Consider the following 27,653-nt stretch of genomic DNA (forward strand, 5'->3'; position numbering starts at 1 on the left):
GGCATCAGGGACAAGGGGGTGAGAGGTCCTAGGAGATGGTCCTAGAGTGGTCAAAACTGGCAACTTGCAAGCACATTGTCTCTGCAGCCATGGCCAGCAAAGTGGGACCACTTCAGCACCGACTGGCTTGGTCTCCTCAAAGCCCTGCTGCAGCTTCCTGAGACACAGAACAGTCAAGGGGGTGTCTCTGGTAGGTGTACATACTGTGGCTACTTGTCATTCCACGTTAGGGCTCTTGGAATTTATGCTCAATTAATTTCCCCCATAGGCCAGCTTAACTCTGGGAAAGCTGAAATATAAGCCTCTGGGGACTCAGTTTTCCCTTTGGCCCACATCATAAGGTTCTTGTTCTTGGACTGGTGCCACAGATTCAAAGAGGTTATGTGGTTGCCAAGAATTAGACCCTGGGTCTCACCTTCCTCCTAAGAACTCTGTCCTACCAGTTTTACAATTTGGGGAAAAAAAAAAAAAAAGCTTTTATGTGCTTTCCTTCACCACAATGAAGAGAATATTAATCTACTATTTCCATTATGACTTCCTAATGCTACTTGCAGAGACAGCATAAAAGTATTTCTCTAATGGACATCATCAAAGGTATCTGTTTACTCTTAAGTGTTTAAAACTGGAAGATTTCTCAGACATACTCTTGGACAACTTTTCCTATATATCCAAAGGTCATGATCATGAGAAAGGAAACCTGTGGAGAAGTGGCTACTGCCGATGTAGTTTATTACTGCTCTTTCCTTGCATCAAACTGACAATCAGCTGTCAAACTCAGGTTCTCTGCTGGTTGGCCCTTCCGAGCCAAGTCTGGAATGGAAGAGGGAGTTGGACTCTATCCTGTTCTCAGCACCATCTGCCTCCCGCATCAGCAACCAAATTGTCAGCCAATTTCCAATTGCAGAATCTTAATTTCCAGGGTGGACTGGAAGGGGCAGGAGAAGCAGTGCTGGACTGAGAGGCTCAGGTGGAGTTTTCCAACTGCTGGGGAGAAAATAGTTTAGGTTTCAAATGGAGCAATTCAAGGGAAGACTGGTGGGGAAGAAAAAAATCTGCCATTCAATTCATAGTAACTTGTCAGATCGTAACCTTGTGTTTAAAATCAATCCAATGCAGGAATGATTATTGCAAAGCCTGAACCCTAGAGGTGTTCTTTTGGTCACAGCAACTAAAATTTCAGGTAAAAACATCCACGGAAGAAAAAGTTCACCGAGGTGTAAGGTTGAGCATTTGTTTGATGTGACACTGGGAATCAGAGAGCATCCTTTCAAGTCCTATAAATGAGAAATGATGTCTTCACTTAGCAAAATTACTCCTATGAGCTTCTGGAGAAAGAAGAAAGATCTTCCAGGTGGCTTTCCTCAGTATGGAAAGTCAGAAGAAAAAGCTAGTTAATGTCAGCAGCACAGAGCACTCCACGCTAGTTGATCCTGCTCTTAACACTATATTGCGGCTGGAGAAGGCAGAAGAATCTGGCACTAGAGTTGTTTGTTGATTGACATCATGGTTTCCCTCCGGTTCTTAAGGATCATTAGATTCTGTAGGCGGCTCTGCAGGTATAAAAGTGGCTCGTGCCTTCGAGCCATCCTTGAAGGTGTTCTGCGGAGTCAATTTTGGCAGAATTGTGCATCGAATCAAAGGTCACTGTTTTGTTTCGTTCATACATTGCGCATTCTATACCCTCAAACTCTGAAGACTAGCCAGAAGCAGATGGCCAACTTGCCTCTTCTGCTGCAAAGGAATATGAGAGGACCAAATGCTGAGACATCTTCTCCAACATCCAGGGCTGGTGGACTGCACCGATTTGCAGGTTGGATTTCGTTTTCAGTGGTCTTATATACCTGAGTAAAGACCCCATGCTCATCTGTGGTGCCACTCAAAGCAGCATTGCTCTAAGCCACACACAGAAATATTGGCCTAAAAGCTTCTCCTCAACTGCCACATCTTGTTGGGTGACAGGGGTCCTACTCCTTGAGTACGTTAGTGGCTCAGAGACTTACATTTACTTGTTCAGACTTCTACGTAGCTCATTAATGAAACTGAACCTGCTCCTCGAGCCATCTTTTCCACCTTAAGTAAATGGACCTTCCAAGATGCCTGACCCATAGAGGAAGTGGGTATGTCCTAGAGGGTACTAATTGAAGGAGAAACTTTATTTTAAAGCAAGGGAACTTCATAGACTGTAGGAAATAATTACCACTGTGGAAGTACTTGTCTCCAGTGAGGCAGTTTTGATACTTCACAGTCCCGAAGCTGGGTGTCCATTTAATCTCCAGCAAGCACTTTCTCATATAGAGAGGCACATATATTGTAATAAATATACCACTCTCTCTATAAACTACCTCTACATTTATATGTAAAATATACATTTTTACATATAAAGTACCGGTACATATCATATATATACCACAACACAGGAATACATATGTAGCATATGTGTTTCCTTCAAGATAGGAATTCAAGCTCAATAGCCAAGGAGACCAAGTATAATTGATTAAAGGCAAGCGTGACAATGACCCCCGACTGACGAGGCATCTGGAGCTATAGTGGTAATTACCTCAGCCTATTCAGTGTCCCCTAGAGGTCCCAAGACAAGGCCTTCAAGAGAAACACTGTTGTCAAGGTCTTATTTTCAAATGGTAAAATAAGACAGCACCAGAAGCTGGCAAGAAGCTGTGGGGAGGGGTGGATGAACAGAGAAGGATTCCTGCTCTCAGTGTTCTCCAGCTCCAGGCTACTCTGCAGACTGAGTTGGATGAGGGAGTTGGGGCATGATGTCACCGCTACATGCAACATAAATACCAAAAGAAAAAAAGAAACTGAAACTGTACAGAAAATAAAAGAAGTATCTGTTCTAGAGAAAGACAGGGGGAACTGGACTCCGGGCTGCTGGGAACCCGTTTACTCACAATATATCACTACCAGTGTGCAGTTAAAATAGAGTAGGGGCCGTATTCCAAGGCAGCAAAGAGAAAAAAAATAAATCAAAAATATGTCAATGATTAGAAGTTCAAGAAAATTCCTTCAAACACATCAATTTAGACATGATTTGTCCCCTAGGAGTCCACCCTTTGGCAAACTTCAGAGGCTGGGAGAAAAAATGTAAATCATTAGACCAGGTTTGTTATACGAAAAAAGAAAAGGGGTAAATAGATTCTGAGAGCTTGCTCCTTGGCCAGGCGGCTGAATTTGACTCTCTTCCTTGATGGAGAGCTACGAAGAAATGGAAAGAAATGCAAAAGTTAAACTATACTACCATAGAACTTCCAGGAATGGAATGTCCACACTCGATATTTCTCCAGGTAGTATGACATGAAACGTTTAAGGTTATTGAATGGCAGTGAATGGGGAGGTGGGGGTGGGGTTGGACGGGGAAGAGCTAGGTTGGAAGAGGAGGGTTAGGCAGCTGTGAATAAACCAGTGGCTGTCACCAGCTCTGCCCTCACGGAGATGTGTCATTCCACGTGAATTAGTAATACCTGGCCTAACAGGTCTGGACAAATAACTGTGTGGGTCAGCTGCCCTCTCCAGCTTAGGGCACCAAGCACCATGTACTACTGAAAGGGACAGGAACCCTCCAAGACATTATGAAGAATTCTAGCTCCTTCTACGGAAAGTTTCTTTGCAACCAAAACCCTATCTTCCCCAATTTCCTAATTTGCCTGGTATGCCTCATGTTTAATAACTGATTTTATTCTAACCACCCCTTACACATACTCTTCGGCCTCCTGCTCTCTGTAACATGGGCTGCTATGGTTTTTAATTAGGAAAAAAGAAATATTTGGGTGATTCTGATTGTTATCAAACATTAACCTCACAGCTGACGGTCTCTATGAGAAGAGGGGCCCAAGGTGGCAGGGGCGTTCAGAGAGAAGGGAATGAGACCCTTGTCACACTGGCTTGGCTTTGAAGAGGCAGTCCTTTTGCAGCAAAATGTGCTGTGCATGATGAGAGATCATACGCTTTACTAGCTGAACCAACTTGAAGGGAAATGAAGAGAATAAAATTATTGCAAACAATTATGTGCCTCTCCCTCCAGGATGATGTTAATGCTCGTTGCTGTTTGCTTGCTTGGAACCAAGATGGCAAAACGTCCTAGAGGCTGAATCCTCATTTCTAGGGACTGAAAAACCATCTGCCGGGTTCCACTACAGGCCCTGTGAGGGACGTCCCAGTATCAGAGTGGGAGTCAGAGCAGCTTTCTCTTCATTCTTCCATTCTGCTCTTGTCTCTCTAGAGACTACTCTTTGTCCTGTCACCTGGGAGATCCTTTAAAATAGGAACCAATGATATCATTTCCTTGCTTAGGATCTTTCGATGGCTATATTTATTATAAAACTAAAGCCTAAGTTCCTTAACTATGGCTCCTGCCTTCCTCTCTGATCTCGCCTTGTACCACGCTCTCTTCCCAATCCCCCAGCCCCACTGGCCTTCCTTCCTTCCCTCAAACACTACACATTTATTCTGGCCTTTTGGCCTTTGCCCTTGCTCTTCTCTGCCTTCCTGGACTGGGTCTCGGCATCAATATCACCTCCCAAGGGAGGTCTTCCAGATCTTTCTAGGTAAAACGGCATCTCCAAGAGGTTCCACCAAGCTCTTCACAACACTTGTCTCTATCTGCATGTATTTCATTGTTTCTGTGATCACTCTCTGCTTTCCTTCACCAGAGTGAGGCTTTAGGGGGCCAAGAACTTTATCTTGTTCACCAATCCATCCCTAGCACCAAGAATAGTGCCTTGCACAAAGAAGGTACTCAAAACACTGTGTGAATGATTAATCAATAAGTGAATTTCCCTAAAACCCTCATGGAACCAGGTTTTCTGGGAAATATCCTGTCATGGATTATTGGCCTCAAGGCTCTCCTGAGTTTCCCATCCCTACCACTCAGAGAGTTTCCTTACAAAGGAGTTCAGCCTCTTGCATTTGTTATTCTCTCTTGTATATTTCCACCTAGGGATGCTGTGTTCTTTCTGAAGGAAATAATCCTGATCCAGAAGATGCCTGGTCAGCTGAGCTGTGCTTTGTGCTCACAACCAACTAAGCGGGCCTGGGTGGGCCACGTGGTGAAAAGGGCCTTTTGAGTCCTGGAATTGGAGGGACTGGATGAGGATTTATTCTGCGCCTTTCACATCCTAAGACACTCTTCCTGGTAGATTGTCAGAATCAGAGATTTCTTGGGCCCTCAGAAGTTAGAGGCCGTTGTTCTGAGATTTCAATAACTATCTATCTTGGTGAGGAGTCAGAGTTGAAAGGAGGGTGCCCTGTGTGTTAAGTCAACGGATAAGGGGGGACAACACGGTGGACCCAAGCTACCCCAAATTGGGAAGCAGCCTGAGAGGAGTTTTACAGAAACTTCTCTAGACCAGGGGTTTTCCTTACGAATATTTGCCCAAGAGTTCGAGTGTCTTCTCCATGATCCAGCACAGCAATGCTTATGTCTGACTGGTTTTACATTTACTGTGCCCTCGTTAGGAGGGCGGTGAATAAAGCCCTTGCTTCAGTGGGGATAACCCAGGGATAGTGCTTGACTGCTTTCTGCTTGTGAAAAAGCATCTCATGGGATGATCTTTTATAACTCTGTTCTTACTCATCAGAACCACGTCACCCACTTTGACCTTTCTCCTGAAAACAGGATTAGGGTACAGCATCAAAAAGGCCTCCGGGTTGAGCCTGAACCCTGTCTGTTGGGTCCGTATGACTCTCAGCGATCTCCTCCTCTCACTAAACTTGCAGCCTTAGTTTCTTCTTTTTTGTAAAATGGGATTAATAACATCCCCTGCCAATTTTGCAGGGGATGTTATTATGGTAAGGATCAAAGGAAATAATGATCATAAGGAGCTTTAAAAACACTAAATCGCCATAGGAAGGGAGGTGTCATTATTACCGTTTTCCCTAGGGTTATGAACAATTTTTATTAGGTAATGCAACATGATCACTGCGAAAGCATGGCCTTCTCAAGGCCAAGCCCACTTTGAGTTCTGGTTTCCCAAGAGCTCACAATCCAATATTCCTGACTCCCCAGATCTTTCTCAAGAGGCCCCATTGGCAAGCTGCTCTGGGTGGCGTTTGAGACAGGATATGCCAGAAGCTATTGAACCCAATCTAGTCTACCCCAAAGAGCAATGATGTCTGAGGAGGGTCACTGGGGCAATGACAAATGAAGTCCATTGGTGATGGCCAAGTTCTTTTCTCGGGCCGGTCTAAACTATGGCCTTTGCGATCGCAAGCTATGGCCTTTGCTACCGAAACCTGCGGCGATCTCAAATGGCAAGAGAGTCAGCTCCCATTTAAGAGACCGAGTCCTCAGACTCAATTCCCTCTCTGCCCCAGTACAGCCGTCTTCACACCTGGCAGCCTCCCATCTACTGGAAATCACTGTGCAAAAACACTTCCTCCTCCACGGCCCCAGCTGTCCTCTGTTTCACATACCGTACTTACTGTGCTCGACTGGACACTTCTACCCAGGCACCCTTTAGAGACAAGACGCAGGGTTAGGCACTAGCGCTAGGTTTACTCCTAGGTGTTGATGGTGGTGATTTTTCAAATTCTGCTCTAATTAAGTGAGGGTAGGTATTGATTTCATGTCTCTTTAAACTGTTGGGTGAAACATAAACATTTTCAAGAAAACTCTTGATGTTTACTGTTTCTTTAATAGGAAAAGGAGAAAGGAAATGAATTTGGGGAAAAGGAAAGGGAGGGAGGGAAGGGGGAAAGAAACATTACTTACGCCGTTTGCAGCCGCATTTTTTTATTCTTTTGGGATCTGTGATGTCATCATGACAGGCCTTGCAGTAAAAAAATGCCCTGGAGAAAGAGAATGGAAAAACTGACACATTTCATAATCCACCCAAATGAAATGAGTACCACATTTCCTCCACTGTGGTGCCAAATTAATGAAACACGCCAGCACTAATTTCCTTTAATCTTTTGAAAGGTTTAGACGTTTATAGACGGAAATGTTTGTTGCAAGACCGTTTATTTCAAACACAGGTCTCTGCGATTTGAGTTAGTCCTTCTTTTAATAAACTTTCATTTGAAAAGGAACGGGGGGAAAGGGTGCCAATATGACACTGTCTGCTCATTCGTCTCTCATTTTTGAGAATGGCATTCGCTGCTGCTCTTCAGAACATGTGGGCAACCGTCCCCGGGCCCGTGGTGGGGAAGTCACATACATCTCCAAAGTCTTCAGTCTGGTTATTAAAGGGGCATAAGGATGATGTTCCTCAGTCTAATAAAAATATTCACCTTGTCACTTTGAAAGCATCTTTTTCTTTTCAGCCCAAGCGAGAGGGGTTGAAGAAGACAGTAGAGAGGGAAAGTAAAAAGTAATGAATCAGAGGGTTCCCTTGTCAAATTCCTTTTGAGATTCCATAGCCCATATTTACTCCAAAATTGGCTGGACCAACTTCCATACTCTCCAGCCTTAAGAACATGCAACAAACGAAGGTTTTCTTCTCACGACGCAGCACAGCTCAGCTGACAACCAGAATGGGGTGGGCGGAGGGTATTTTAGGGTTGGGATCGGTAGAAGGAGACTCAGAGGACGCAGTCAACAGGAAAACCCCCTCATCTGACTCGAGTGTCAATATGTGATGATGAAATGCCTTGGCCATGTCACAGAACTTCTAGATGAGACGAAATAAGATCATTCGACCACTATTTAAAGTGCACGGGGCCTAGAAGAACAGCACTGGAGGCCTGTGTCCTTTCAGTACTGGGGAGGTGATAAAACTCACTGGAATGACCTTAAACCTTCTGGGTATAGGGACTAACCAAATCCCTGGCTCAACACCTCACCACTCCTGACACAAAACTGAATGCCATGGATAAAAGTGGTCTTTTCTTGGCCAGGGCTATAAAGAAATAAACACAATTCTTGACCGTTTTCTTCCTAGGTTCCTTTTTGTTTTTCACAGGACTTGCATTTATGATTGGCACCAGTTGGAAACCACCGTTGAGACTTTTGAATCTGGAAGAGATCTGAGACCTTGTAGCCACAGTCTCTGGGACTCAGTGTTCTCATCTGTAAATGGAAGAGGTGGTCATGACTGGCCCAGCGTCATCCTGTGCTGGAACTTGGCCAGCCCCAAGACGTCTAGATCCAAGCCCAATGCTCTTTTCACCCTAGCAGCTCATCCACTATTTCTTTAAATGTCAATTTTCATCCATGTTGCCAAAAAGAAAAAAAAAAAGAAAGGAAAAAAAGAAAAGAAAAAGATAGCTGATTGTTTGCCCTCAGTGGCAATGTGGCTAACAAATCAATCAATGACAACCTGCCTTGAAAGGGGAAGGGCAGGAAAGAAGAAAGCAATTTCGCTTCCGCTTCCTTTGACCATTTTCTTCCCTATTTGATGTTACTACACATATTAATAATAGCTAATATTTATAGAGCACAAACGATAGGCCAGGAGCTGTTCTAAGTATTTTATAAGTATTAAAGTATTTGAACTTCAAACAATTCTTTGAAGGAGGTATAGTGATTATCTGTTTTACAATGAGGAAACTGAAGGACAGAGAGGTTTAAGCGACCTGCCCAAGGTCACAGCTGAGTGGCAGAGCCAGGATTCAAATCCACTCGGTCTAGTTCCAGAGTTCAAAGTCTTAAACACATCTCTACTGAATGATGATGAAATGATATGAGTCTGAATAGACCGTTGAAAAGATAAAGTATGATTACTTCATGAATTAAAGCTAGATTTGAGAAGTGAAATACCCACAGGGGCCAGACGGGTAAAGTTAATAAGTGAGACAGGGTGAGGATAGCAGTCTATGGTGACCTGGAGACACATCCCCCAACTGGAGAGGGCAGAGCATCTAAGCTCCAGTGGATTTTTGCCTCGTGGCACTTCTTTGTAGGTGCCATTCTCTTCCCCACCCATCTCTGCCTCTCTCATGCTCACCTGGCAAAGCCCCCATCTTACTGCAGACCTGCATCTGAGCTGAGTGTAGCTAGGGAAAGAAAACACAACTGTGCTGCCTGATCTCACTTTAAATCCATGGTTGTGGATTCCAGGGGCCTTTTAATATTACCAGGATCTATCCCATAACTCCACCTCTCGCCTCGACCCTCTCTGCTCTCCTCTCCACTTCCTCTCCTACACCTTCCTCAAGCAGCCTTCTGCTGGTGACCTTGCCACATACATCATCAAGACTAGATCAGCATCCTGCAAGGAAGACCTTTAGGATCTCTTATCCTCTGGTTTCTCATCGAGTTTGGTCAATGGAGGAAGCCAGTAGGAGGCTGGATAGTGAGAAGAGACAAGTTCTTCCCTGCCAGGTCATAAAATAGCAATATTTCTCTATGGAAGGACACAGATCCTGCGAGGCAGCCTTTTGTACACCACAACCTCACTGTCTGGTTCTGACAGCCCTCCTTCCCTTTTACTCTCCATATTTAGGGCTGAGAGTGACTCCCTTCTGTTGCTGGCTCTGGGATGCCTTGCCCATTCCTTGTTGGTTTTCCTTAACTCCCTGTCCACAATTTTATAGATTCTCTTCATAAATTTTTCCTCCTTTTTCCCATTTAAGAGTGTCATTTGTTTCTTGCTGGGACCCTTACTGACATAGCACCCAAATTTATACCTCCAACACCCACCTTTCCCCAGAACTCCAGAATCTTAGGTCCAATTGCCTTTATGACATCTCCATGTGTATGTTTAGTACATACCTCCTACTTAACACGGCCCAGTTTGAGTTCTTAATGCCTTACCACTCCAAACTTACTCCTCCTCCCATTTTCCCATCCCAATTGCATAAGGCCCTAATTAGAGCTCCATTCTTGATTCCTCTTTTTTCCCCTCGCTTCTTATGTCCAGTTCATCGGTGGGTCCTATGAACTCTCCAATATATATTCTGAATTAGTCTCGCTGCTCACCTCCACTTACCAAGCTACCATCTCTCACCTAATCTACACAGTAGTCTCTGAGTCTCTTGAACTCCCCTCCTGCTCCATTGCATCCTGTTCTCTACCCTGCAGGTGGAAAGGCCTTTTAATAACATAAATCAGACTACATCATACCAAGCTTAAAGCCATCCATGACTCCATTTTATAACAAATGCAACTTCTGTATAAAGTCATTTGGAGACCAGCCTCGCCATTCTAACCTCATCTCACCACTTTACTCCCCCAAGTGGCACTTCTTTTTCCTTTGGTTCCTTGAACACAACACAATTGTTCCCACCATGTCTCTTTTTCCCTTCAGATATTTGTATGATGGATTCTTTCCCATCACTTCAATCTCTGCTCAAGTGTCACTCTCTCCAAGCAAACTTCACTTATACCCAATCTAAATCAATGACTCAGATGCATTAATACTTTGCACCACGAATAAACATAACTACAATTCTCTCCTCTCTAAAATGTGGCCATTGTTCACCACTGTTTCCCTAGAACCAAGTACAGAGTGTCGTAGAAAGTGAGTGACCTACAGATATTGGATGAATGAAAGAGTATGAGAATGCTGCCCAGTAATGCTGGATCTGCAAGTTTTTCAGGAGAAACCTGTAATAAGGATTTTTATATAAAAGATTAGGACTTCTTCATCTTGATAGCTACTTATTTTTTTAAATTGTAACTCAAATGAATCGTGTCTGTAAGCTAGGTCTGTGAGGCATCATTTTTGTGACTCTTCCATTAAAGACTATGTTAAGGTTATTCAAAAAACAAAATATTTAGTGGCAATGAGTAAAGGACAAGGGCCCCAAATCTTGTTAAGACTGGAATTGCATGGTTTCATTGTTCTTTTTTTTCTAAAACACTGCATCTGAAAGTTTCTGTGAGCCAGAATTCATTAACTTATTTTGTTTTTTGTTTTTTGTTTTTTGCAGCAGACAGTGCAAACTCAATACTAGAGCATCGTGATCTACTTTTCCATTTTTACAAAACTTGTTTAGTTTCATTCAAATCTCCAATGTCCTTTCTGTGGTTTTCTGCAGTCTTCATCTATTTGAAATCCCCTAACTGACAGCATTTGCTCTGACACATCACACACCACAGAAAATTACAGGCTGGTGTTGTAGCTGATTGTGTCAGCATGTATTTGTGAATACCATAAAGCACTGAAATGAGACATATTGCACTCCCTAATACAGGAGGTAATTTGTTTTTTAGACTGCCTGGTATTTGTGACATTCATTAGTGAGAGATGCAATAGGAAATAGAATTACACAAATGGGAGCTTCATGTTATATTGGCTATGTGGGAGGTACACGTGATCTATGGTGCCGCTGTGCTCCCCAGCCCTGTGTTTGTGGTGCTGAGTTGCTGCTTCCAACTTTTATGTCTCAGTCTGAACGTGAGTACAGTCTTCTCTTCTAGAAGACCTGGGAGGCTTCAGTCCCATTCTCCCCGACTCTCCTCTCTCAAGGAAACCCAGTTCTTGGGGCAGTCCTAAAGAACAGTGAGAATCCATGAACTAGATAAGGAGGTTTTCCTCTCCCACACCTGAATAATGGCCATCCTTTCCCAATTGGCAAAAGTAAATTTAAGTCATTAGTAGCTCAGTTTTTAAGGATTTCTTTTTTGGCTTCTTCATCCATTTTTTTCCTGAGAGCTTTTATGACTGGTATGACTAGTTTGCAAGAGTGGTCACGAGGAAGAAAATAATAAGCATCGGTTGTCAAATATCATAGTTCTGTGCTCATAGTGTCAGGCTTGCCTCTTATCAAATAATTAAGAATGTAAGCCCTAGAATCAGGCTTTCTGGTTTTAAATCCTGACTTTACTAATCCTAGCAGTTTGGCTCTGGGCAAGTTAGTTAACCAATTTACTTATGTGCTGAGTATCCTCATATGGATATAATAATGCTACCATCTCATAAGGTTGTTGAGAGGATTAAATGAGTTTATCAATACCTGGTACTTGGTATCAGAACAGGCACATGTTAAACTCTACATAAGAATTTGCGAGTATTATTAAATTCGATAAAAAGTGCAGATTTTAGAAAAGAAAAGACAGCCTCCACTCTGGGCTCTGCCACTTGCTTATGTGCTATGTGGCCGAGACAAATCATTTATCTCAATTTTACAGATGACAAAACCAAAGCCCTGAGAGTTTTAGAAGACTTATCTTACAAAGTTATTTTGAGGAATAGCAATAAAGAGTGTAGTACATCTAGTACAGGCCTGGCTTTGAATAGAAATTCATGGAAATGAAGACAACAGGCTCAAATAAATAATTACAGACGTCCACAATTTATTAATAATTTATTTAAAATAGTTTATTTAATGTTATTGTTGAGCTGAGTGACCTGATCTTTTGAATCACATTTTCTGCTAGTAAGTTTTTCCTAGTTCACAGAATGGTATCAAATATAACAATATTCCATGGTGCTTTACAAAGAGCTCTATGATTTCCTAGGCTGCTTAAACAGGTTTAAAGATGTTAATAAAAGTGTCATAAAACATTGAGGCCAATGAAATTCTGGGCTGTACCTCCAGAGGCTTGAGAATCGAAGCTGACAACTTCAGCTACCTACCAAGAAGGCCACAAATAGAAATATAGCCAGTTAAGTATTTCATCTGAAATTAATGCAAACCTTCTGAGATTCCATTTGACACTGAAAGTAAAAAACTGATAATTCCCGATAAATTATCCCGGATAATATTAAGTGAAGAATACTAGACAAAGAACCAGTTGTCCTATGTTATGTTGTTCTGGGTGATCAAGCATCAGGACTACCTTGAACAACCACTTCAGTTCTCTGGAACTCAGTTTCTTCCCTTGGGAAATGAATGAACAGGTAAGTAGACCCCCCTAGTTCTAAAATGTTATTATTCTAATTCAAAGATGTGGAATTGATTATGTGAAGAGGGGTGCATGGAAGCATGTGATGATAGCACGATCTCTTTTTCCTAAGACTTGGCTTCATTTGATGCCCATTAGACAAGTTAAGAAGTTTTGGGGTTAGGGCCTTGTACATATGGCCCACTTCATTGGATCAAGATATCTATGGCTGGAATAGAAAGGAAGGCAGATGAAAATAAACTCTTACCTTTTAACTTCTTTGGCATCACTTGCGATGAAAAATCCTAAAGTACCTTCTTGGATCTTAAGGTGGTTTCCAGGATTAATTAATATACTGCTCAGTGAACAAAAACAAACAAAGAAGACACATTTGTGAGGCCACGTTCTGAGTAAAACCGTAAAGGCTATGCCATACTGTTAATTGTATAGGGGGCCCACTAGTCTAATGCTTTCCTTAAAAATTTTGTCTAGAGCCTGATGTCTACTTTCTCACACATTTAATTGGATAACGCCATCATAAAGCTCAGATGCTCAGTTCCCAGGCTGGCATCTTCCCGATTGCAGAAATGAAAGCAACTCTAGGTTTTAGGACTGGGTTTGTATAATGGGGTTGCCATCACAGGCTTCTGATTTGAAGCAAAGTTCCTAATAATGTACCCCTTTGTAAACTGCTGTTGACGGTCAACATTGAGTGTCATTAGTCTAATAAAGCTATTGCTACATCATTTTTCTGTTAGATGACAGAGCATTAATGGGTCCCCTATATGCATACAGAAACATACATGTGTACACACCACATTTCGCTGCAGGGAATGGTACAAAACACCCATAACCAATGCAGGAGCAAACAGAACATCTGCATGACATTAATAAGGACACGGAAGTAGATTCCATGTGCAAGCTATGTAGGAAGAATTAGGTCTACTAGAAAAGTGAAAAAGAAAAATGCCAGAGATTGGAAATACTTAATTATTCCAGTCTGCTGTTTACAAAAATGTTATGGACGTGTTTGAATAAGGTGCATGTCTAGTACATCCTGATTGGGGCAAACTGTAATTAGAAAACAAATGCAAATTAGCACTAAAAAAACTTTGCCTGCAGGAAAGTATGAACCTAAATATACACTGTCCTATTTCAAAGTGGGGTAACTAGATTAGCTGACCAAGTTGTGTTTGGACTGACAGAAGTGATAAATGTATCCTAATCCAATAAATGGATGAAACAAACAAGTTCAATTTTCTGCAGATCAAAAGCAGAATACAGGAATGTCTTGCACAGAGACTGAGACAAGGCTTTGGGCTGAATGAATACAGTGTTTAGGGACTCTAAATGCAGCAACAGTTATAACAGATGGAGTCTTTGATCCGAAAAGGGGGTGTTTAATGTAATAGATGTTTGGAATTAGGCTAAAGGAAGTCCTTAACTGTCTAAAACAATCAAAATGGAGGATGGTGATTAACATATAATCCTTTTCTGCTGGTCAAGTCATTCTTGAAAAGTACTGCAGCCAACAGAATGATGTGTCTGTAGCAATACAGGAAGGACCCAGGTGAACTTTTGTTCTGTTGCAAGAAATAAGTAGATCATTATTGCAAAATAATTGTTTGTGGTCACAAGAACATCCACTATTACCCATAACAAGACCTGACAGAATGAAACCAATCCTGTGTCACTGTTATTATCGACACTAAATAATAGCAAGAGTCCATGAAGATTTGACTGTTCTGCCTTAGAACTACAAGCAACAATGAGCAGCAGGCCACACTAATAGCACAGCTTGCAGACGGCAGCAGCACTGTACAGGCACCTCTGAACCCCGCTCCGCCAACTCTTCACGTTCGTCTAACAACCCTCTGACTTTTTATAATCATGAGGAGGAAAGAGTGAGAGCTTACAATTAAGATGGATTCCTTTTTCAAAGACATTTAAATGCAATGTTTTAGAAAGGCAGCAATCTGGATTTTGCACACTTTCTTACCCCCTTCCTTCAAGATATCGCTGGTATACTCTGGCTCTGCAAGCAGAAATTGAGTCCAAATTCCAGCACTGCCATTTAGTAGTTGTCTGACTTTGAGCAAGTTACTAAACCTCCTTAGAACTCATTTTTCTCACCTACAAGATGGGGATGATAATAATCCTAGTCTTTCTTCAGAAGATTAAGTGAGATAATGAATAGAAGTCTCAATGCCTAGTGGTTATTGTTCCTTTTATCATTCATTATTGCAAAAAAAGCAAAAAGGGTATTTCGTTTTAAATGGATTGTCATATTTTCCTTAGCTGGCCCCATGAAATGGAACGCAGGGCTTCTAATAAAACATCCTGACCATAATGAGATGAAGTTACAGGGTAAAGAACTGTACACTTCAGAATAATGGACAAGAACATAACAAAAAATTCCAAAAAGTTCCAGGTACTTCTGGAGTCTAAAAGAGCTAATTTAATGTTAAAGTTGAAAAATTCTACATGTTGACATGTATTCACATAAGAGTGTAAGAAAAAGCTTCTGAGTGAAAAAAAAAAATCCTATCATGATTTCAACAACGTAATTCAAAAGAGGAAATTTGACACTCATCAATGTCTTGGTGACATATATGCACAAAACAAGCCTCACACAGAACCCGTTTCCCTTTTTTACATTATATGCTTCATTAATTGCACTCCAATGATCGATCCCACTGTGTCACGGTGGTGATAGCGAGGTTCCCATCAATGAAAAGTCTCTTTTAATTTCCTCTGTTCTTTATCAACAGTGAACAAGAATTGGCCTACCATGAAAATTTGAGATTGTCACTCCAGAGACTGCAGGTTAAGAAAATTTATTACAGCCCTCGAGCTTCCTTCAGTCAAGTTAGTATGGTGGAGAGGAAAGATTTGGGCACTGGTGTAAGACAGATTTGTGTTCAAATCTCAGTTTTGCTGCTGATGGTTAAGCAAGCAAATGTCAGGCCTGTGGGTTCAGGTCCTGGACGTGGGCATGTGGATGCCACTATGCCTCAGTATTGCTGAGAGAATTAAAGTATATACTATGTGCTGAGTGACCTCTCCATAGCAGATGCTTAATACATGGTCACTATTAATAGTAAGTAGGGTAATTACAACGACTACATGAAAGGTAAGTAATCTCTCACAGCATCAGTTCTCCATCTTGCCCTTGGTGCTAAGAAACTAACCAAGAGACACTCTGTTGGTATTGAAAGACCTTTTTACTGAAGACAGTATGTGTAACATTTTATTCCTATACTATATCTGGGGATGGGCTAATGTGGACTGGCTTTTAGCTGCACAGTGGAGTACCTCTATGTTCCTTAAACCTTATGGCTAATTGCGTAAGGTAAGAGTCCTCAACCCCCGGGCGGTGAACAGGTACCAGTCATTGGCCTGTTAGAAACTGGGCCGCACAGGAGGAGGTGAGTGGCAGGTGAGCGAAAGGAACTCCGTCTGTATTTGCAGCAGCTCCTCAGTGCTACCTAGCATCACTGCCTCGGCTCCACCTCAGATCATCTCATAGGAGCACCAGTCCCTGGTGGCAAAAAGGTTGGGGACCGCTGGTGTAAAGCACGGAAAGCATCTCCTAGTACAGCACTGATAACATGATTCTAGGATGTTCTCTTGTTCTCACTTAGACAGGGGTGAAAGGCTTTAAGCCGCCTCCACTTGAGGTGTGAGGCTGTATCATTTGCAGCTATTCAATTCAGATCAGGCTAAGATAGTCTTCTGGGTGGCAATGAAAAGAGTGAGCCCAGCTCTTGAGAATAATGAAGTTAAGAAATCTAGATACATAAAGATGCTCATTATGCTGGATTCCACTCATATAGTTAAGGGTTTGGTAAAGAAACACATGCGTCTTATTGCAGGGGACCACTGCATATAATACACTCTGGGTAAGGATACAAAGTTTTAAAGACTCTTTAAGGAAATATATTACTCTTTTTGATATTTTAGACATTAAGTCTTCAATATGCATTCCAAATGTAGAAAGTTTAAATAAAATAGTAACCTTCCTCTTCTTGAAAATATGAAAAGATAAGAATACTAGACAGAAGTAATCATTTTTCTAAAAAGTACCTACTATCCTTAGGATATGTTATTGACCTCCTAATGGGAATATGTAAATCTTTACAAAGATTCTACATCTCTTAAAATACCCAGTGTTAGGTCTCTTTGTTCTTGTGACTTCCAAAAGTCTCCCTCCCTGTGTATCACTTTAAATTGGCCTCTGGCTCCAACTTTGTCTATTTCACTAGCTTATCAGAGATAAACATCAAGACGTGTCACGTGAAGAATCAAGAAAATCTCTAAGAAAAAAGTCCATATATCAATTAGCAGAATTCCGATAGGGACATCTTCTTGGCAGAGGTGGACTTTCTCTCATTTCAAGCGATCTATAAATTATCCTCTTTCTTTTATGACCTTGTTAATTTCAACTGAAAACATTCAATGACAGCCAGAGGCAAAGGGCTGGTGGGGTCCCTTCCCCCAAGGATTCTTACTCAAGCTCTCTTTCTCTCTCTTTTTCTTTTTCTTTTCTTTAGTTTTGTATCTAGGCTTATTCTTTGACTCCTCGCCCACTATAGAGAGCAAATATATACTCGTACTTGAGTAAAGGAATATAAAGCATGATCATATTTCATTTACTTTTTATAGATAACTTTATCATAGTAGCCAGCTGAGAGCCCTGCATGTAATAGGCACTTTTCAACTATTTGTAGAATGAGTGAAAAACATGAGTCATTGGTCTCAGTTCCAAAGTGTTCCTTTCTTTCTCTAGTAAAGACAAAGGTAGTCAATCACAGTTGTTCTTTCAAAGACTAACCTACAGTTCTTATCAGTAAGGCCTAACAAAGAAGCAACCACACCTCTTCTAGGGGGGTGGCAAATGAGCCAACAATATCCCAGGGACATTAAGTATAAATATGTAAATACACAAATATATAAACAGCTAGCCACTTGGGGAGTTGGAGCAATTGATTTCAATAATGAAAACGCCACTCGCTTTGAACTGAAATACGTGTTCCTAAACATAAAACGCATTCACGTGAACCTGGCCCGCAGGGCTCTGTCCACCAGGGACATGGCACTGTCAGGTTCCTCCAGGAGGGGTTGCAGGTCTCAAGCTGTGATGCATTTCCCTGTGTATCTGAATTTTGGTCACGGTGGAGATTTGAGGTTTGATGGGGCAAAATGACTTACTCCCTTCCTCTACCACTTACATACACATAACAACTGGGAAACATCTAGATATTTCTTCTTCAATTTATCATAAACTTCACTTGTTTGCTGCTTTTAGAGATAACCGATGATTAGTAATTCAACTAAAACATAGTTTTTTTAAAGAAAACTTCTATCCATTATGGATAAATATGAAAGGTATGTATCTCTCCTCTCCACTCGATTTCAAGTAGGTGTAATGTACCATTCCCTGAGCAATTACAAAAATATCACTCACATGAGAACGTAGTTTGTACTTGATAACATGGTAATTATATCTGTGTCTAGCAAGCTAATGGGACTTCATTAACTACAGTGAGAGAATAAGAACCATCTAGGGCTTCAGTTCATGTTGCGCCCAGAGGAATCATGCCACTGAAAGTGGCTCTTAGACTACACAAGGCCATATACTATTTCTATTTGGATGCAACTTTGTTGGAACTTATTGTTTCCCCTCTCAGGAAGTACAACTGAGGGGTTTATGGGCTGTGTTAGGGGCACAGCCACAGAAACCCCAAATCTCAAATCTTACTGCCTTTTTGGAACTTTTCACTTCTTCTGGGCATTAAAATATATGCTGCTGGAGTCCCACACAACTAGACACACACACTTTTCACAGTGTGCATTCCATGCTTCAATATACTTGAGCCCAGTTCACTTACACAGAGACAGCATAATGAAGATTGCTCCCAGTTGGTCATACTCAAAAGACCACCACTGTGGTCCAACAATGATAGGGGCAAGGACTTGTTTATCCTGAATCCATCTCAATAATTTTAGAAATGTCATTTTAAAACAGATTTTGCACATAAGAAAAACAATATCCATATGAGATGGGGAAGAGAGAGTTCATTTAGACAGAACAATGCTGGATATTTAGTTCTGGGAGCAAGCCATGTTACTTTCTGGCACACTTTAGGACAAGTCATGCCTACATCACAACATGCCTTCACCACAAGATAAAAGGACTCAAAGGCCAAAAGCCAACAGCAGAGGTGCAACCACTGTGGACCTTTGAAGATGCAAAATGTTGCAGTAACTTCTTGCAGTTGGATCATATCAATAATACCAAACTGACAGGAAGCCACCTCTATTTTCACACATCTACTCAAAATATCACAGAAAAAAACTGACTTTGGAAGGAGTTACAGACAAATAAACACACACACACACACACACAAAACACACACTCACTCGCACACAATTACAAACACAAACATGTGACAGTGATTACAATCACAGAGAAAAACAACTTTTGAGAAGATGAACAAGTAAGCATCTCAATAGTATGTTTTCAACAATACTTCCTTAGAGAACACATTATTGAAAAGCTACACCAAAAATATTAACCTAAAAAGTTTTTTCAAAAAAAGTTATCGATGAGGATTTGGTCATGCTTCATGCAACATATAACAGCAGCAAAATAGGGTGAGGTCACATGGTGAAAGTTGAGATACTTCGTATTAAGAAATATGCCCAAACACACTAGAAAAAACATAAAGCCATACGTTCATCTCAATAAACAGTACTCGTTCAGTAAATCAAATGTGATGATCTGGCAATTTAGTAGCAGTATCCTAAGTCTGTACTGAGTACTGCCCAATAAATAAAATCTGCAAAATGTTATCAAAATAAGCATAAGGAAAAAAGAGTTAAGTGTAAGGGCTTGGTCTCTGTTTTGTGGATAAAAGGACATAAATTCTGCTCTATAAACTGGAAAGTGGACACAGAGAGGAGGAGGTGACTGGGAATGTGGATGTGGTATATAGACAAATGGCACCACAGAGTCTGGTGGACACCAAGACACATCAGGACAGGACAGAAACAGACACCAAAGGCTGGAGAGAAGCGTCCTCCTTTTCAACTTGAATGGCATTTGTTCCCATCATTGGTGCCATGACTGAAAACAGGATTGTGCCTTTTTTTTTTTTTTTTTTTTTTTTAGGTTTCCTGCAAAGAAGTTAGTGCGTCATCTGAAAGAATCAACAAATCAAACAAGAAAAGCAATATGCTACTTTCCATTTTTAGGTACTCTAGTTGGAGAAGAGTTTATATATAAATATACGTATATAAATATATATAAATATATATACACTAGACAAGGGAATGAGATTATATATACATATACGCATATATATAATCTCTATCTTCCTGAATTCTTGGCAAATGGTTAGTCCTGTGGTTAGAAGTGAAGATAGAGGGTGGAGATTGGGAGGAAAGTTAACGAAGAGTGCATACCGCTTTCGGCTTCTGCAAAACGACAAGAAAAGAATTTAAAATCAAACAATTTGATAATAAATTGACTGACACCAGAAAGAAAAGAAGGAATAAAACCTTTGTTTCAAATTATTTGAAGGATGCACGTGAAAACAAAGTTTTTCAGCAAAGCATGGAAACAATATCATGGGGTGAAACAACAAAGGAGGTAGTTCAACACAGGTTGGAGCGAGGGGGTGGGAAGGAGAAGCACGGTTCTCCCAACTGTTATACCCAGTCACTGAGAAAATGTGAGAGGAAAAGAAACGGGGAATTTTTCAGTGAAGAAAAAAATCAAAAATCAAAATTGTTATCTCGGGAAGGGTCCAACACTTGATTCTTTTAAACACGGATATTGTGTTTGATAAGTCCTGTGTTTTCTCAGAGGCGTGATCCACATTCCCTCAAACACACCTTTTTCCACAAGAACCAATGAGCTTCCACACTGAGACCAAGCCACATTTGAGGATTAAAGCTGGCAACGGCACACAGAAAGCCAAATCAAAGCCAAAGTTCTTTTCGCCCTTTTACGAAACAAACAAAAACCTCTAACTGTAAATATGGCTTTGTTGAAAACATCTCTGATTTATGAATTAATCGGAGAGTCCATCAAAGAAAAGATTCTGTCTTCAGGGAAAGCTCTGAGTCATTTTTCTTAGAATGGTGACAGCGCATTCACACAAAACCATTAACAGCCCTTCTCTCTCCCTTCTTGTGACCAAAAAATGGCAGGTGAGAGATGACCAGTCAAGGTTCAGGGTGAAGTTTCCTGCCATGAAATTATTCCAGAAGAGTCACTCACATTATGACACTTTTGAGAAATGCACAAAAGTGATAAAGAGAGAACACTGAATTACACAAAGATTTACTGACTTGGCAAGACAAAGAATATCATTTGCAAAAATCCAGGATACACATTTCCCCCTAGACAGGTACAGGAGACTACTGGCAACAACGTGGGCAAGCGGCAGTCCCAGAAACATCTGCGTTATCTGTTGTACAGGAAATAGCCAGGATGCTCAGTTTTTGTTTTTGTTTTTTGTAAATAATATTCTTCACTTTGCCAACACAGAAAGGAAAATGCGTATCTACATACAGATTTTCTACCTGCTATGGCCATGTTCTACATGTGGCCACCAAATCTACCATTTTTTCTTCCTTCTGGTGGATTTGGATTTTCAAAACAGCTTAACATTTGATCAGATTGTGAGCAATCTGATCTGGTAGTTAAGGTGACAGAGAACATTGGATTGACTTTCTTACAATCCAGGTTTTTTGTTTTTTTTTTTTTCACAGATTGCACATTTGGAAGTCTGGCTTTATTGAGTCATTCATCCAGATAATGAAAACTTAAATGATGATAGCAGGAACCTATACTCTGCTCAGTTATTAAGGTGTATGTTGGAGGGTACCTGCACTCTGCACTTGGGCATCTACAGGGAGACTTATTGACTACAGCTAGAAACAAACCATGGATGTCATTTCAGAGGACAAAAGCCTGAGCATTTCTCAGTGAGTTCTCTTCCAAAACGATTAATAAGAACGGGGGGTGGGGGGGAGAGAGAAAAAATCATCTCTATTTTATCTGTAATACATATACAATTCCATCAACAAAATTTCATATTAACATGAGGATTCCTTTTTCCAGTGTGAACTCATATATTGACTGGGGTGTTATCTATTTCAACCAGACCTAATCTTTCATCAGTCTGATTTGCACATAATTAAGTACAAAATAAATAAATAAAAAGGGTCCCTGCCTCTGAGCCCTGCTCTCCTGGTTAATTTGCATGAAGTTGATATTCTGCCACCTGGATTTCGGTTGCACCGGGAGAAGCCCATATGGTACACAATAGGCTGCTTGTAATTTGGCTATCAAGAGAGCTCATATCTCCCATCATAGCTCTGCCCCAAGCCTGCTGTGAAGGAGGCCAGAGTCCACCTGCTTTGTGCTCATGACAGTAAAAAGGGGTTATAGGACAGTGTCTGTCTCGGTTTTATGCTGAGAGAATAAAAAGTGTAAGTTGGCATGATCAGATGGAGATTTGAATGTCTCAGCCCTTTCCCCCGAAGAAACACTCTCTGCCCAATGAGACTCAGAATGCCAGGCGGCTCTAGGACAGAAATAGCAGTGTCTGGTTGAGCATGCCTTGAAATGTGTCCTAGGATTAGAGAGGTGCTGCATCAGGGTTGCAAACAAATAAATAATGCCTAAGAAAGAAGTTCCGAGGGTGCACTCTCACCATCATGAACGTCAGCCGGACGCTGAGTTGCAGCAAACTTACCGGCTCTCGCGGTTGGCAGACTTGTACTCAATGGCTATCATTAGGAGCTTGAGCTTCACAAAACACAGCCTGCAATAAGATGGAGAAACCTCTCAGTCAGTGCTTCTGAAGAACCAGAGCCACATAACAAACACTGTTATGACCTTTCGATCAACTAATGCAGTCGTTATCCAAGGGACTCTCATTCTACGATCACTGTGCCAAAGAGAGGGGGCTGTGAGCGACACCTTCCCTCTTCCCCATTAAAGCTGATTTCTTGCAAGTGATAAGGCGCTGAATGTTCAAAGTGCAAATTGCACTCAGGTCTGGATGTCTAGACACAGACCCCAAGCAGGAATTTGTGCCTGGGGATTTACGCTGGGCCAGATTCATTAGTTACTCAGTTGGGTAGTAAAATGTTAACTGCAGGGGGAGGGAGGCCTTTGGAGCAGCTGGACCTGTTATTTGGATTCCATTTTGGTCTTTTGTACAAATGGCTCATATTGTTGTTCCGAGCAGACCCCTATGTGCTGGGAATGAGGGTAATAATCTTTAGCTTCTGTGTAACTGCCCAGCACATGATTGCGGCACCGTCACTCCTGGCTCCATCCAGGCTGTCTCTCCTCATCTGCCTGCTGCTCTTGTCCGCAGCCCAGACAGTTTTGAGAATGGCTTGTTCCTGCCTCCGTGCCTTCACTGATGCAGATACTGCCCCCTGGAATGTCCTCTCCTCTCTTCCTGACCCATCCTGACCCAGGCCCACATCAAATCCAACCTCCTAGGTAGGTCTTCTCCAGCTACTGCTGCTCTCTGATTTTCTTTTTATTCTCAGAACTCCTTCAGCACCCTGCCTACAAACTACATCATCTACCCCTTAGTCAGTCTGGCTGTGGTTGCTCCCTATTGTTTCATGTGTCTGAACTTTGTCTCCTCAACCAGCAAAACCTCTTTAAGAGTTCTGGACTTGTTCGGAACTCCCCATAGTGCTGTACATGGAACCACTGATACAGACAAGCTCAAAAAAAGATTTCCACTTACTGGGGTTCAAGTCTGAGAACATAATAAAAGGTTCAGTAAAATACTTACGCATAAAAATGTTCAAGGTAGTAATATTTATACAAAGTAAAAAATTCGAAGGCAACTTAAATGTCCAGTAATAAGACAATGGTTAAATAAAGTATGGTACAATAATGGTATATGTTAGCATTCAAAATGATACTTTGAAGAATGTTTCAAAGTATAAGATCAACAAATACTCTTATATAGATATAAATATGTAAATGCATGATACGATTAGGTGAAAATATATATTTATATGCTCAGAAATAAAAGTTCACATAAACAAAAAAAATATACATTAAAATTGTGTTTTTATAATGGGCATTATCATTTATGTCCTAAAGACTTCCTGATAGATTGAGAAGTGAGTTAATGGTTATTAGGTCCTGCATCAGAAGGGTAAGGATGTGCTGGGTCACAGGTCGGGGCCTTTTTGGTGCTTTCATTTAATCCTCACAGTATCCCTAAGAGAAAGATATTACCCCGGTTATTCAGGCTTCTATTGATCTCTCTCTTTTACGGGTGATGAAACTAAGGCTCAGAAAGGCCATGTAACTTGCCAAGGTCCCAGGTGATATTTGGCAGAATATATATCTTCACCCCTAATGAAGTCTATTTTGTATTGAGAGAGATAGGCAATAAGCAAATGAATAAGTGAATAAATAATAAATTTCAAGACGAGGACAAGTATTATACAGAAAATAAAGCACCTAAGAGGATAAAGAGTAACTGGGAAGGTTTGTCATCTGCAGTGTTCCAGGAGGACCATTCGGAGCAAGTGACGCTAAAGCACAGAGCATCGGAGTGTCATGAGAAGAAGCAGGCAATCAGAGGATCTGGGGAAAGAACATTCTATAGGAGTAGAGATAGGGCACATGCAAGGGCCCTGAGGCAGAAAGGTACGTGGGGTGTTTGAGGACCGGCATGGTCTTATCATGGTCTTATCATCAAGGCTACGGTTGAATGAGCAAAGTCAATTATGATAATGATCGGTTGAGGAGCTAGGTGGGAGCAAGATCATGAAGACTTTGCTGGCCACAGCAAGGAGTCTGTAGCTTATTCCAATTGGAATGGGAAGCTTTGGGTTGGTTTAAAATAGCAAAGTGTCCTAATCAGATGTGTCAGACTTGTGAGTGTGTTGCTTACAGGTAAGATGCTGATGAAGGCTTCATGCTCTCTGGAGGGAATAAGACCAATTGCTGCTTGTGAGGTCATGGTCACCCATATTGCTTTCAACAGTCAGATTTCAAAGGACCACTTCCATCCAGGCATATTTGGGATTTCCCGATGATTTGCAGGTTTTCTGATTCCTGCCAGCAGACTCTAATGGCCTGGGCTTTGTGCTGATTATGCAGTCTGCTGAAACACCAACCCATGTATCCAACTACAGCTGGAAAAATGCTCTTCTTAATTTATGTCCCAATGAGCACGGCTAACACGCACCCTTTATGGGGCTATTACTTCTGGGGCTTAACTTGTTTAAAATATCAGATGGCTTATGCAATATTTGTTGAACCAAATTACTAAGATTAAGTAACTACTTTTTAATGTAAATAACAGCTAAATGCCAGAAATTCAAGGAGAAGTCTATTCTTAACTTAGTACAAATCACGAAGAGGACAATTTACTGATATCCCATGAGCAACGGCCACTTCAATGTGTGACTCTGGTAGTTCATGGGATCAAGGATCTTAACTGCTTTAACGACTTGATCCTACTAGTGAGAAGGGAAGAAACAGTTCATAGTAATAATGAATTATGTCTTGCTAGCTACTACCATACCATTTACCAACTAGATATGAAAAGAAAGAAGCTTTCCAAGGCAGGAAAGTCAATAAAATCTACGTCGCCTTGTGCACATTCATAACCTAGCAGGGGGTGTACCAGCAGGGGGTGTACCAGCAGATCTTTGAGTCCTCTTTCATAACTTTCAAATCTCTATCTAAGATGATTCTATACTGCTTTATAGAAGCCTCTTTTTAAGAAGCTCTTTGACCCAAAACGAGCCTTTCCTCACTGGCCAAAGGGACAAAGGGATGGGTGAGGAGACAGAGCGATGTATACAAAGTGATTATATATAAACAGTGATACAACCACAGATTTTTCAGACTTAGGCCCTTCAAGATTGGCTTATTCTGCCCTTCTCATACAGATGGCAAACTGAAGTCCAAAGATGGGAAAGTGACTTGCTCAAGGTCAAATGGCCTTTACGTAGAAAAGCCAAAAGTGGAAATCAAGCAATTTGTTCAAGGTTCAGCGTTTATGTAGAGATGTCAAAAGAGGAACTCAAGTCTCAAGGCAGAGTGCTGCACAGATGTTTCTCATAAAAGTGGAGGAAATGAAGTGGTGGCCAGAAGCCCAATGTGCACACATGTTCTGTTTGGTCAGCACAGTGTTTTTAAAAAACTGGAATTAGATGCCAACAGGTGATTTTATATAAAAACTAACCTTTTAGCTTTCCTCAATTAAGCAGATATGGCCACACCACAGCTACGTTTTGTATGGCTAACAGGGATCAGAGCTTTGAAGCACTTGCCCCTCTGGATGGAACACGTGCGCACCAGTGTACCACAGTCCCCACCACTCCCTACTATCTCGGACCACCTCACTCTCCCACTACGGGCATCTAAGTTTTTAATTCCTGTTCTAAGAGCATGTCTGGATGTTTGCAAAATAACAATCTTGAGTAATTTACAATTTATACTGGAAACAGAACTGTCTCCCCTTGTTAAAATCACAGTTTTCTATTAGATTCTGCCATAGAGAATTGGCCAATGTCAGGGTACTGGGCTTAAGGCTGCAGCAGAGGTGCCACCCTTGTTGGGGGTCCAGTGGGGAAGAGCAAATCAAGGAGAATAAACAGGGCGGTGGGTGTGGTATGGTGCGGTAATCGTTTATTTACTCATCTCTCTTCCCTCTAGACTGTGAGCTTCTTTAGTGCAAGATGCATGCTTTGTCTCCCTGGCATTTTGCAAAGTGCAAAGCATAAGCTTCCAATAAATGCTAATTACATAAAGATATGATAGAATGGGGAGCGGAAACTCATGAGTTGCTGGAATAATACAGAAGAGGTAAAGTGGCAAACTAGAAAAGTCTAGTTTAGGCAGAGAAGGCTCGGAAGTGATAATAGAATCATGAAACAAGATGCTTCTTAACTTGTCTCATTTGTTAGAAGCAGACAGATTGGGGGGAAAGGGGTGTAGAAGGAAATAACAGCAGTGATGCGCTCTGGGAATCTAATTTTTGCCTTTAATCCACTATGCCACGATGTAAGTACAAGTCTAAAATTCAGACAGCAAGTTTTCCTCGGGACCCTCTACAAATCCTGTGACAAGTTGTTCGCCCCAAGAACGTGCCTTCAGACTACCCAAAATTGATGTCCTGAGATTAAACATTTACTTGCATTATTCAACACCTTTTTTTTCTTTTGGTAAAGCAAAATGGGCTTTGCTCATCCAATCCTTATAGTAGTTCTGTAGTTTTACTCAGTCTATAGTGTTTAAATGTCTACAGGACTGTGGTGGGGTGAGAAAGGAGGCCTAGGGTAAGGCAGGGTATAAGAAAGAAGCAAGAAAGCTTTCACAGTGTGATAAACAGAATGAAATCAGCCATAAGTTAGCAAGAATTTAATTCTCGGTTTCTAAAATAAAATGTCCCAATATGTCCAATGCAGGAAGTTGTTGCTGGCTGCAAAAATAATTACAGGGGAATAGAAATGATTTCTTTTTTATTTTCAAGAAAAAAAAATGCCACTTGTCACAAAAAGGTCTTAAACCAGCAATCTGCAATAAAACTGTTGTAATAACAAGTAAGATTGCTTTCTCGATAATTATTAAGTAGAAGTCTACCAAATTTGACAACGACATTATACAAAGCCTTTTTTTTTTTTAAACTGCCAGCATCATCTGTTAACTATAGTAGTTTCAACCCAGATGTTCCTGAGCAAAGGCTCTTAAGAATTAGAGTCCAACTGTTTCTACCTACCCAGAAGGAAATAAATTGTTCTTGCCATTAAATCAGCCCCTTTGACTAGCAAGATTGCTTGCTGGTGTGAATTAAGCATAGAAACCTGTCATAGAGTTTGCACCGTCTAATGTGTTCAGGAAGAGTATGCAAATGTG

The 27,653-nt window shown here is 41.2% G+C and overlaps 1 protein-coding gene across 7 annotated transcripts in view; it reads right to left on the reverse strand.

Moving 5' to 3' along the window:
* KCNMA1 (potassium calcium-activated channel subfamily M alpha 1) overlaps positions 1 to 27,653 on the reverse strand; it is a 709,157-nt gene that overhangs the window by 125,773 nt on the left and 555,731 nt on the right. For 4 of the 7 annotated variants that reach the window (XM_023527936.1, XM_011355314.2, XM_023527940.1 and 1 more), the window contains exons 15-17: positions 22,495 to 22,563; positions 12,993 to 13,079; positions 6,728 to 6,804 (exon numbers count right to left, since the gene is read on the reverse strand). In XM_023527936.1, coding sequence (XP_023383704.1) covers positions 6,728 to 6,804; positions 12,993 to 13,079; positions 22,495 to 22,563 — 233 coding nt within the window. Of the gene's footprint in view, positions 1 to 742; positions 985 to 2,909; positions 2,919 to 6,727; positions 6,805 to 12,992; positions 13,080 to 22,494; positions 22,564 to 27,653 lie in introns of those variants that run through there. The other 3 variants (XM_023527946.1, XM_023527939.1, XM_023527938.1) reach the window with 3 other exon arrangements.

The sequence above is a fragment of the Pteropus vampyrus genome, unplaced genomic scaffold, assembly GCF_000151845.1.
Source record: "Pteropus vampyrus isolate Shadow unplaced genomic scaffold, Pvam_2.0 Scaffold20, whole genome shotgun sequence".
In the NCBI taxonomy this organism is placed as follows: Eukaryota; Metazoa; Chordata; class Mammalia; order Chiroptera; family Pteropodidae; genus Pteropus; species Pteropus vampyrus.